The 10,047-nt window shown below is 46.1% G+C and overlaps 1 protein-coding gene across 2 annotated transcripts in view; it reads right to left on the bottom strand.

The window, feature by feature from the left end:
• PDIA4 (protein disulfide isomerase family A member 4) overlaps window positions 1-10,047 on the bottom strand; it is a 342,287-nt gene that overhangs the window by 283,626 nt on the left and 48,614 nt on the right. For both annotated transcript variants that reach the window (XM_075314972.1, XM_075314971.1), the window contains exons 2-3: window positions 5,370-5,490; window positions 3,549-3,754 (exon numbers count right to left, since the gene is read on the bottom strand). In XM_075314972.1, coding sequence (XP_075171087.1) covers window positions 3,549-3,754; window positions 5,370-5,490 — 327 coding nt within the window. The remainder of the gene's footprint in view (window positions 1-3,548; window positions 3,755-5,369; window positions 5,491-10,047) is intronic.

Below are 10,047 nucleotides of genomic sequence, written 5' to 3'. Positions count from 1 at the left end.
GTGCAGAATGTGTGCGTGTCATAGCAGTGAGTTTCCCCTCACTGTGCAGAGTGAGTGCGTGTCATGGCAGTGAGTTTCCCCTCACTGTGCAGAGTTAGTGCGTGTTATGGCAGTGAGTTTCCCCTCCCTGTGCAGAATGTGTGCGTGTCATAGCAGTGAGTTTCCCCTCACTGTGCAGAGTGAATGCGTGTCATAGCAGTGAGTTTCCCCTCACTGTGCAGAATGTGTGCGCGTGTCATGGCAGTGAGTTTCCCCCTACTGTGCAGAGTGAATGCGTGTCATGGCAGTGAGTTTCCCCCTACTGTGCTGAGTGAGTGTGTGTTATGACAGTGAGTTTCCCCTCACTGTGCAGAGTGAGTGCGTGTCATGGCAGTGAGTTTCCCCTCACTGTGCAGAGTGAGTGGGTGTCATGGCAGTGAGTTTCCCCTCACTGTGCAGAGTGAGTGGGTGTCATGGCAGTGAGTTTCCCCTCACTGTGCAGAGTGCGTGTGTGTTATGGAAGAGTTTCCCCTCACTGTGCAGAGTGCGTGCGTGTTATGGAAGAGAGTTTCCCCCTACTGTGCTGAGTGAGTGCGTGTTATGGAAGTGAGTTTCCCCTCACTGTGCAGAGTGAGTGCGTGTCATGGCAGTGAGTTTCCCCTCACTGTGCAGTGAGTGCGTGTCATAGCAGTGAGTTTCCCCTCGCTGTGCAGAGTGAGTGCGTGTCATGGCAGCGAGTTTCCCCTCACTGTGCAGAGTGAGTGCGTGTCATGGCAGTGAGTTTCCCCTCACTGTGCAGTGAGTGCGTGTCATGGCAGCGAGTTTCCCCTCACTGTGCAGAGTGAGTGCGTGTCATGGCAGTGAGTTTCCCCTCACTGTGCAGAATGTGTGCGTGTCATAGCAGTGAGTTTCCCCTCACTGTGCAGTGAGTGCGTGTCATAGCAGTGAGTTTCCCCTCACTGTGCAGTGAGTGCGTGTCATGGCAGCGAGTTTCCTCTCACTGTGCAGACTTAGTGCGTGTTATGGCAGGGAGTTTCCCCTCACTGTGCAGAATGTGTGCGTATCAAAGCAGTGAGTTTCCCCTCACTGTGCAGAGTGACTACGTCGTGTCATGGCAGCGAGTTTCCCTTCACTGTGCAGAATGTGTGCGTGTCATAGCAGTGAGTTTCCCCTCACTGTGCAGAGTGAGTGTGTGTTATGACAGTGAGTTTCCCCTCACTGTGCAGAGTGAGTGTGTGTCATGGCAGCGAGTTTTCCCTCACTGTGCAGAGTGAGTGCGTGTCATGGCAGTGAGTTCCCCCCCACTGTGCAGAGTGTGCTTGTGTGCGTGTTATGGCAGTGAGTTTCCCCTCACTGTGCAGAATGTGTGCGTGTCATGGCAGCGAGTTTCCCCTCACTGTGCAGAGTGAGTGCGTGTCATGGCAGTGAGTTTCCCCTCACTGTGCAGAGTGTGTGTGTGTGTGTGTGTGTGTGTGTGTGTGTGTTATGGCATTGAGTTTCCCCTCCCTGTGCAGAGTGAGTGCGTGTCATGGCAGTGAGTTTCCCCTCACTGTGCAGAGTTAGTGCGTGTTATGGCAGTGAGTTTCCCCTCCCTGTGCAGAATGTGTGCGTGTCATGGCAGTGAGTTTCCCCTCACTGTGCAGAGTTAGTGCGTGTTATGGCAGTGAGTTTCCCCTCCCTGTGCAGAATGTGTGCGTGTCATAGCAGAGTTTCCCCTCACTGTGCAGAGTGAATGCGTGTCATAGCAGTGAGTTTCCCCTCACTGTGCAGAATGTGTGCGCATGTCATGGCAGTGAGTTTCCCCCTACTGTGCTGAGTGAGTGCGTGTCATGGCAGTGAGTTTCCCCTCACTGTGCAGAATGTGTGCGTGTCATGGCAGTGAGTTTCCCCTCACTGTGCAGAGTGAGTGCGTGTCATGGCAGTGAGTTTCCCCTCACTGTGCAGAGTGAGTGGGTGTCATGGCAGTGAGTTTCCCCTCACTGTGCAGAGTGAGTGGGTGTCATGGCAGTGAGTTTCCCCTCACTGTGCAGAGTGAGTGGGTGTCATGGCAGTGAGTTTCCCCTCACTGTGCAGAGTGCGTGCGTGTTATGGAAGAGTTTCCCCTCACTGTGCAGAGTGCGTGCGTGTTATGGAAGAGAGTTTCCCCCTACTGTGCTGAGTGAGTGCGTGTTATGGAAGTGCGTTTCCCCTCACTGTGCAGAGTGAGTGCGTGTCATAGCAGCGAGTTTCCCCTCACTGTGCAGAGTGAGTGCGGGTCATGGCAATGAGTTTCCCCTCACTGTGCAGAATGTGTGCGTGTCATGGCAGTGAGTTTCCCCTCACTGTGCAGAATGTGTGCGTGTCATGGCAGTGAGTTTCCCCTCACTGTGCAGAGTGAGTGCGTGTCATGGCAGTGAGTTTCCCCTCACTGCTTAAAGTGTGTGTGTGTGTGTGTGTGTTATGGCAGTGACTTTCCCCTCACTGTGCAGAATGTTTGTGTGTCATGGCAGTGAATTTCCCCTCACTGTGCAGAGTGAGTGCGTGTCATGGCAGTGAGTTTCCCCTCACTGTGCAGAGTAAATGCGTGTTATGGAAGCGAGTTTCCCCTCACTGTGCAGAATGTGTGGGTGTCATGGCAGTGAGTTTCCCCTCACTGTGCAGAGTGAGTGCGTGTCATGGCAGTAAGTTTCACCTCACTGTGCAGAGAGAGTGTGTGTCATGGCAGTGAGTTTCCCCTCACTGTGCAGAGTGTGTGTGTGTGTGTTATGACAGTGAGTTTCCCCTCACTGTGAAGAGTGTGTGTGTGTGTGTGTGTTTTATGGCAGTGTTCCTCCTCACTGTGCAGAGTGAGTGCGTGTCTTGGCAGTGAGTTTCCGCTTGCTGTGTAGAGTGAGTGTGTGTTACGGCAGAGTGTGTGTGTTATGGCAGTCTGCGTGTATTGTCTCTCTCTCCTAGAGTGGATCGCATGGAAAACTGAGTTAGGCCGGCTTCTCACTTGCGATTAACTCGCATGAGTGCAATGCGAGAAAATCTCACATTGCACTCTGACACATGTTAATCAATAAGGCAGCTCCCATCTGCTATTTTTTTCTCAGTCCAAATCGGACTAAGAAAAAAAAAAAAAAAAAAAAAAAAAAAAAAAAAAAATCGCAGCATGCTGCGTTTGTGAGTTTCTCGCCGAGTCTCTGCAATGCAAGTCTATGGGTGCGTGAAAAAAAAGCATGTCACACAGACAGCACATACACCATCCTAGTGACATGCGTTTTTCTCAATACATTTCACGCATGTTACAGAGAGCAATGTAAATGCTCCTGTACATAAATAGCAGCTGATGAGGGTAAAAACTGATTGCACACTGACAGCACACAGATGAAAAGTGATGACAAGTGAACTAAAATCGTCCGACTTTCCCGCATGAGACTTGGACCGATTTTACACGCACAAGTGTTTTTCCAGCCTTAGAGATCTTTCCTGCGTTTTTCACACTCGGAAGTCATAATGTGGTTAGAAAATGTCAATACTCCTGTATTTCCAAGTCATGCAAATATGTCAATGAAAGGTATTGTGTGAATATGCTATTAGTGACTTACCTTTTTCAGTCCGCAAACCATCATAATCTATTGGTTGGCCTTTCTTTAAAATCTTTATTGTGGGATATCCATTAATGTCATATTTGTTTGCAAGTTTTGTAGCTTCTGTAGCATCTACTTTAGCAACAGGTATAGCTGGATCATTTTTCTTTAAAGTTTCTGCAATTTTTTCATACTCCGGTGCAAACTGCTTACAGTGCCCACACCTAATACACAACATTAAATAGGTGAACTAAAAGGAAAACCATTTTTGTGATATGTAATTACTTAAGAACAAAAAGTTCAGGAGAAATAAAGAAATAAAATACACATAGTACTTTTAGAAGAAAAAAAAAGAGATAATATTTATAATTTATAAAGTACTTACTAAGTATATCAAGGTTGACCTTTTTTGTTATTGCAAACACCACAAGAAAGTTACATTCAAACTTATGTGACCACACAAGTCAGTCTTCTAAAGCTTAAAGATAACCTGTCAAGATTCCCTTTAAGAAAATCCTAAAGGGTGTAGACCAGTGATGGCGAACCTATGGCACGCGTGCCACCAGGGGCACACAGAGCCCAGTCTGCTGGCACGCGTGCTGTCGCCTGATCCTGCCGCTTTGATCTGCTGGTGCAGTCGCGCCGGCAGATCAAAGCTGTGTTGGAGCGGAGGAGACATTTCTCCTCGCTCTGACACTCCTCCTCCCCCAGGCTGCAGGTGTGTTGCCTAGGAGACGGAGGAGCGTCAGCGGCGTAATGAGGTCTTCTGACCGCGTGGGAACTGAGGACCCAGCGGCGGAGCGTGTGCAGGGAGGTAAGTTGTGTGTTGCTTTTTTTTTTTTTTTTTTTATAACTCATGTGCGGCTGTGCCAAGGTGGGGATGGGGGGGCCAGCGCCAGCATGGGGTGGGGGAGAACACATGCCAGCATGGGGTGGGTGTGGGGGAACGCACATGCCAGCATGGGGTGGGTGTGGGGGAACGCACATGCCAGCATGGGGTGGTGGTGGGGGTACGCACATGCCAGCATGGGGTGGGGGTGGGGGGAGGGGGAACGCACATGCCAGCATGGGGTGGGGGGAGGGGGAACGCAAATGCCAGCATGGGGTGGGGGAGGGGGAACGCGCATGCCAGCATGGGGGGAGTGACATGCATACCAGGATGGGGTGGAAACATGCTTGCCAGCATGGGGGGGGGACATGCATGCCAGGATGGGGTACACTGCATGCCAGGATGGGGTACAATGCATGCCAGGATGGGGTACACTGCATGCTAGGATGGGGAAAATATACATGCCAGGATGTGGAAACATGCATAGCAGGATGGGGAAAACATGCATGCCAGCATGGAGGAACCATGCATGCCAGGATGGAGGAACCATGCATGCCAGGATGGAGGAACCATGCATGCCAGGATGGAGGAACCATGCATGCCAGGATGGAGGAACCATGCATGCCAGGATGGAGGAACCATGCATGCCAGGATGGAGGAAACATGCATGCCAGGATGGAGGAAACATGCATGCCAGGATGGAGGAAACATGCATGCCAGGATGGAGGAAACATGCCACGATAGGGTACATTTACCAGGAAGAGGTACATGCTAGGCAGACTGCTCCTATTTTACCTGATGAAAGCAATTCCGCTGAAACGCGTTGTAATAATAGGAGCGCCTAATTAATAAAGTTTAAATAACTAATATCAGCATATATCCTTATTGCGCTATATTAGACCGAAAGAATTTTTTCATTCAACCTTTGGAGAGCAGTGCTTGTTTATGGTAAAGCATCTGCAGTAAAACTACACAGTTCTTCCTAGGAGATACAATTTGCAATTACTTACCACGGTGCATAAAATTCTACAAGTACAGTGTCCTTAGCTGTAACAAAAGTATCAAAGTTTGCATCATTTAAGATAAAGACTCCATTTTCTTCTTTAACATCTGTTTCTTCAAGTGATGTTTCTGAAACAGAATATGGAAATTATCCAGAACTTATATTTTAACTGCACATAAGAATAAAGATAACATATCATCGTGCATAAAATACAAATGTATAAATTTAATAAGGAGAAGCTTAGGATTTGTAACAAAGTAAGGAGAATCCAGCTCTTCAGGTGAAAAAGATTTCAGGTTTATTTCAACATGCAGGGAAAACAAGATAGCATGACCAACACCTTTGGCTGCAGCAGTGCTCAGGGGGAAGGAGTTCCATTTGACTTTTGGAGCACAGATTTTTCTAAATAATTTGCGGACTCCATTTGCAGAGCCCCTAAGTGCCAGAAGAGCAGAAACCCCTCTGAAGTGACAAAATTTTGGAAATTACACCCCTCTAGTTATTGATCTACAGGTGTAGGGATGGTTTAGTCTCTGAAAAAAACCCATTAAGTCTGCTGCAGAATTAAAAAAAAATAATTTTGAAACTATAAAGCAGTCAAATTAATTACTATGTGCAGCAACATTGTAAAAAAAAAAAAAAAAAAAAAAAAAAAAAATGAAGCCAGAAATGTTGCTTTTTCATCATAATGACACACCGCCAAAAACTAAATAAAAAGCAATTAAAAAAATGGAAATGAAAATACCAATACTTTATGGCTCATTCAGCAAAAACACTAAATAAAAACAACGGTGCAGCTATCAACAGTGATTCAAAAAACTAAATTTTTGTAAATATTGTTTTAAGTGTGTAAAAGTAGCAAATCATTTATTTAAAACACAAAAATAACAAAAAGAGAAAATACATTCTATACAATATCTATCTATCGTATTTTTCGGACTATAAGATGCACTTTTTTTCCCCAAAATGTTGGGGGAAAGTGGGGGGTGCGTCTTATAGTCTGAATGTAGGGCTGCGGGGAATGAGGGTGCTGCGGTGGAGCGGGTCATCGGGGGCATGAGAAGGCTGCAGCAGCGCCTGCCGTGACCACGTGGGCCCGCTCATTTCATATGCATGCACCTTCCCACCCATTATCTCTCAGCGCTGAAGCCGGCGCTGACAGGTGGGCAGGATGATGGGCCCTGGCAACTACAGCCTGGAGTGATCATGTGCGGCTGTATTCACTGCCCCCCGCGCATCATCTGCAGCGCGGGGGGGCAGTGAATACGTATGGTATACTCACCGTTCCCTGCAGCATCGCGATGTCCTCCTGTCTGCCCGCCCGCTGATCTGTGTAGAGAACAGTGAGCACAGGGCTGAATTAATTGCTGTATGCATGGCTCCAAACACATCAGCGGGCCGGCAGACAGGAGGACAGGGAACGGTGACCGGCTCCACACAGGTCAGCGGAGCTGCTGCTGACACGGACAGGAGGACGAGCAATACTGCTGGAGTGAGGAAAGGTGAGTATAAACGTTAATTTGTTTTGTGTGCCACAGGATGCAGGCCATATACCAGGATAGGGGAATTTATCAGGATGGGGGTATATAGCAGAATTGGGGTATATAGAAATATGGGGGAATATTGCAGGATTGGGGTATACTGCAGGATGGGGGACATATATACAGTTAGGTCCAGAAATATTTGGACAGTGAGACAAGTTTTGTTATTTTAGCTGTTTACAAAAACATGTTCAGAAATACAATTATTTATATAATATGGGCTGAAAGTGCACACTCCCAGCTGCAATATGAGAGTTTTCACATCCAAATCGGAGAAAGGGTTTAGGAATCATAGCTCTGTAATGCATAGCCTCCTCTTTTTAAAGGGACCAAAAGTAATTGGACAAGGGACTCTAAGGGCTGCAATTAACTCTGAAGGCGTCTCCCTCGTTAACCTGTAATCAATGAAGTAGTTAAAAGGTCTGGGGTTGATTACAGGTGTGGGGTTTTGCATTTGGAAGCTGTTGCTGTGACCAGACAACATGCGGTCTAAGGAACTCTCAATTGAGGTGAAGCAGAACATCCTGAGGCTGAAAAAAAAGAAAAAATCCATCAGAGAGATAGCAGACATGCTTGGAGTAGCAAAATCAACAGTCGGGTACATTCTGAGAAAAAAGGAATTGACTGGTGAGCTTGGGAACTCAAAAAGGCCTGGGCGTCCACGGATGACAACAGTGGTGGATGATCGCCGCATACTTTCTTTGGTGAAGAAGAACCCGTTCACAACATCAATTAGTCCAGAACACTCTCAGTGAAGTAGGTGTATCTGTCTCTAAGTCAACAGTAAAGAGAAGACTCCATGAAAGTAAATACAAAGGGTTCACATCTAGATGCAAACCATTCATCAATTCCAAAAATAGACAGGCCAGAGTTAAATTTGCTGAAAAACACCTCATGAAGCCAGCTCAGTTCTGGAAAAGTATTCTATGGACAGATGAGACAAAGATCAACCTGTACCAGAATGATGGGAAGAAAAAAGTTTGGAGAAGAAAGGGAACGGCACATGATCCAAGGCACACCACATCCTCTGTAAAACATGGTGGAGGCAACGTGATGGCATGGGCATGCATGGCTTTCAATGGCACTGGGTCACTTGTGTTTATTGATGACATAACAGCAGACAAGAGTAGCCGGATGAATTCTGAAGTGTACCGGGATATACTTTCAGCCCAGATTCAGCCAAATGCCGCAAAGTTGATCGGACGGCGCTTCATAGTACAGATGGACAATGACCCCAAGCATACAGCCAAAGCTACCCAGGAGTTCATGAGTGCAAAAAAGTGGAACATTCTGCAATGGCCAAGTCAATCACCAGATCTTAACCCAATTGAGCATGCATTTCACTTGCTCAAATCCAGACTTAAGACGGAAAGACCCACAAACAAGCAAGACCTGAAGGCTGCGGCTGTAAAGGCCTGGCAAAGCATTAAGAAGGAGGAAACCCAGCGTTTGGTGATGTCCATAGGTTCCAGACTTAAGGCAGTGATTGCCTCCAAAGGATTCGCAACAAAATATTGAAAATAAAAATATTTTGTTTGGGTTTGGTTTATTTGTCCAATTACTTTTGACCTCCTAAAATGTGGAGTGTTTGTAAAGAAATGTGTACAATTCCTACAATTTCTATCAGATATTTTTGTTCAAACCTTCAAATTAAACGTTACAATCTGCACTTGAATTCTGTTGTAGAGGTTTCATTTCAAATCCAATGTGGTGGCATGCAGAGCCCAACTCGCGAAAATTGTGTCACTGTCCAAATATTTCTGGACCTAACTGTACAAGGATGGGGATCATATGCAAGGCAGAAGGATCATTACTAGGCTGGGGTACCTTAGTAGAGCATTTGGGGACATTACCCCCATAACAGTGTCAGCAACAGATCTTCGCCCCATAACTGTGTCATGAGCACACTTTCTGCTTAAAATTTAATTTTCCTCCTCTAAAACCAGGGTGCGTCTTATGGTCCGGTGCGTCTTCTAGTCAGAAAAAAATGGTGTATATATAAATATAAATAAATCTGGCATCGCTGTAATCTTACTCACTGAACCACTGCGCAAAAAAAAAAAAAAGTGAATTGCTGTTTTTTTTGTTCATTCGGAGTCTGAAAAATCGGAATGAAAAAGGAATAAAAAATACGTTGTATAACTCAAAATTGTATCGCCAACTAGCTGTGCAAAAAATAAGCCTTTGTACAGCTCTTTAAAAAAATAAATAAAAAAAAGTTACAGCTCTCAATATGGCAAAAAAAACACCTAACATTTTAACTGATAGCAGCAAAACATCCAAAAAAATAACAGTATATAAATCTGGTATGTAAGCACACCAACCCAAAGAATAAAGCCAATCTTATCACTTATACAGCAGAGTGTACAAAAATAAACATGTACTGCTATTTGTTCATTCTACCTCCCAAAAATCGGAAAAGAGCTCAGGTTATATTTCTTCTGTGCTCTCCGTTGAGCTCTTATGTCAAGGTTTCCGTTTAAATCTCAAAATCCGCGATACAGTCAAAACCCCCAATGAAACCACTCACACTAATGAGGCAGATTGAGCCACTTTGGATTCCAGTCTGGTTCCTGTCACGGCGGTGTCCATGATTTAAGGCATCTTTTTAGCGGTCGACCACACAGTTCAGTGAGCGCCTAAAAATGAAATTTTTGTGTACTCACCGTAAAATGTCTTTCTTGGAGCCTTTCATTGGGGGACACAGACAGTGGGTAGTATGGTGTCTCCAGGGAGGCGTGACACTAGATTGAAAAAGTGTTAGCTCCTCCTCCCACAGCATATACCCTAGCTAGGCAGGAAACTAGCTCAGTTTGGTGTAAAAGCAGTAGAAGAACAACGAAAACAAGGGTGGGAGCTGTGTCCCCCAATGAAAGGCTCCAAGAAAAACATTTTACGGTGAGTACACAAAAATGTCATTTCCTTTCTCGCCTTTTCATTGGGGGACACAGACAGTGGGACGTCCCAAAGCAGTCCCTGGGTGGGAACTGAACTATTAACAGTGTATAACATCAAACTAAAGGTACCGTCACACTAAGCAACTTACCAGCGATCCCAACAACGATAGGGATCGCTGGTAAGTTGCTAGGAGGTTGCTGGTGAGCTGTCACACTGCGACGCTCCAGCGATCCCACCAGCAACCTG

The sequence above is a fragment of the Anomaloglossus baeobatrachus genome, chromosome 6, assembly GCF_048569485.1.
Source record: "Anomaloglossus baeobatrachus isolate aAnoBae1 chromosome 6, aAnoBae1.hap1, whole genome shotgun sequence".
Classification (NCBI taxonomy): domain Eukaryota; kingdom Metazoa; phylum Chordata; class Amphibia; order Anura; family Aromobatidae; genus Anomaloglossus; species Anomaloglossus baeobatrachus.
Note: the sequence above shows the minus strand (reverse complement) of the source record. Positions and strands in the feature narration are given on the sequence as shown.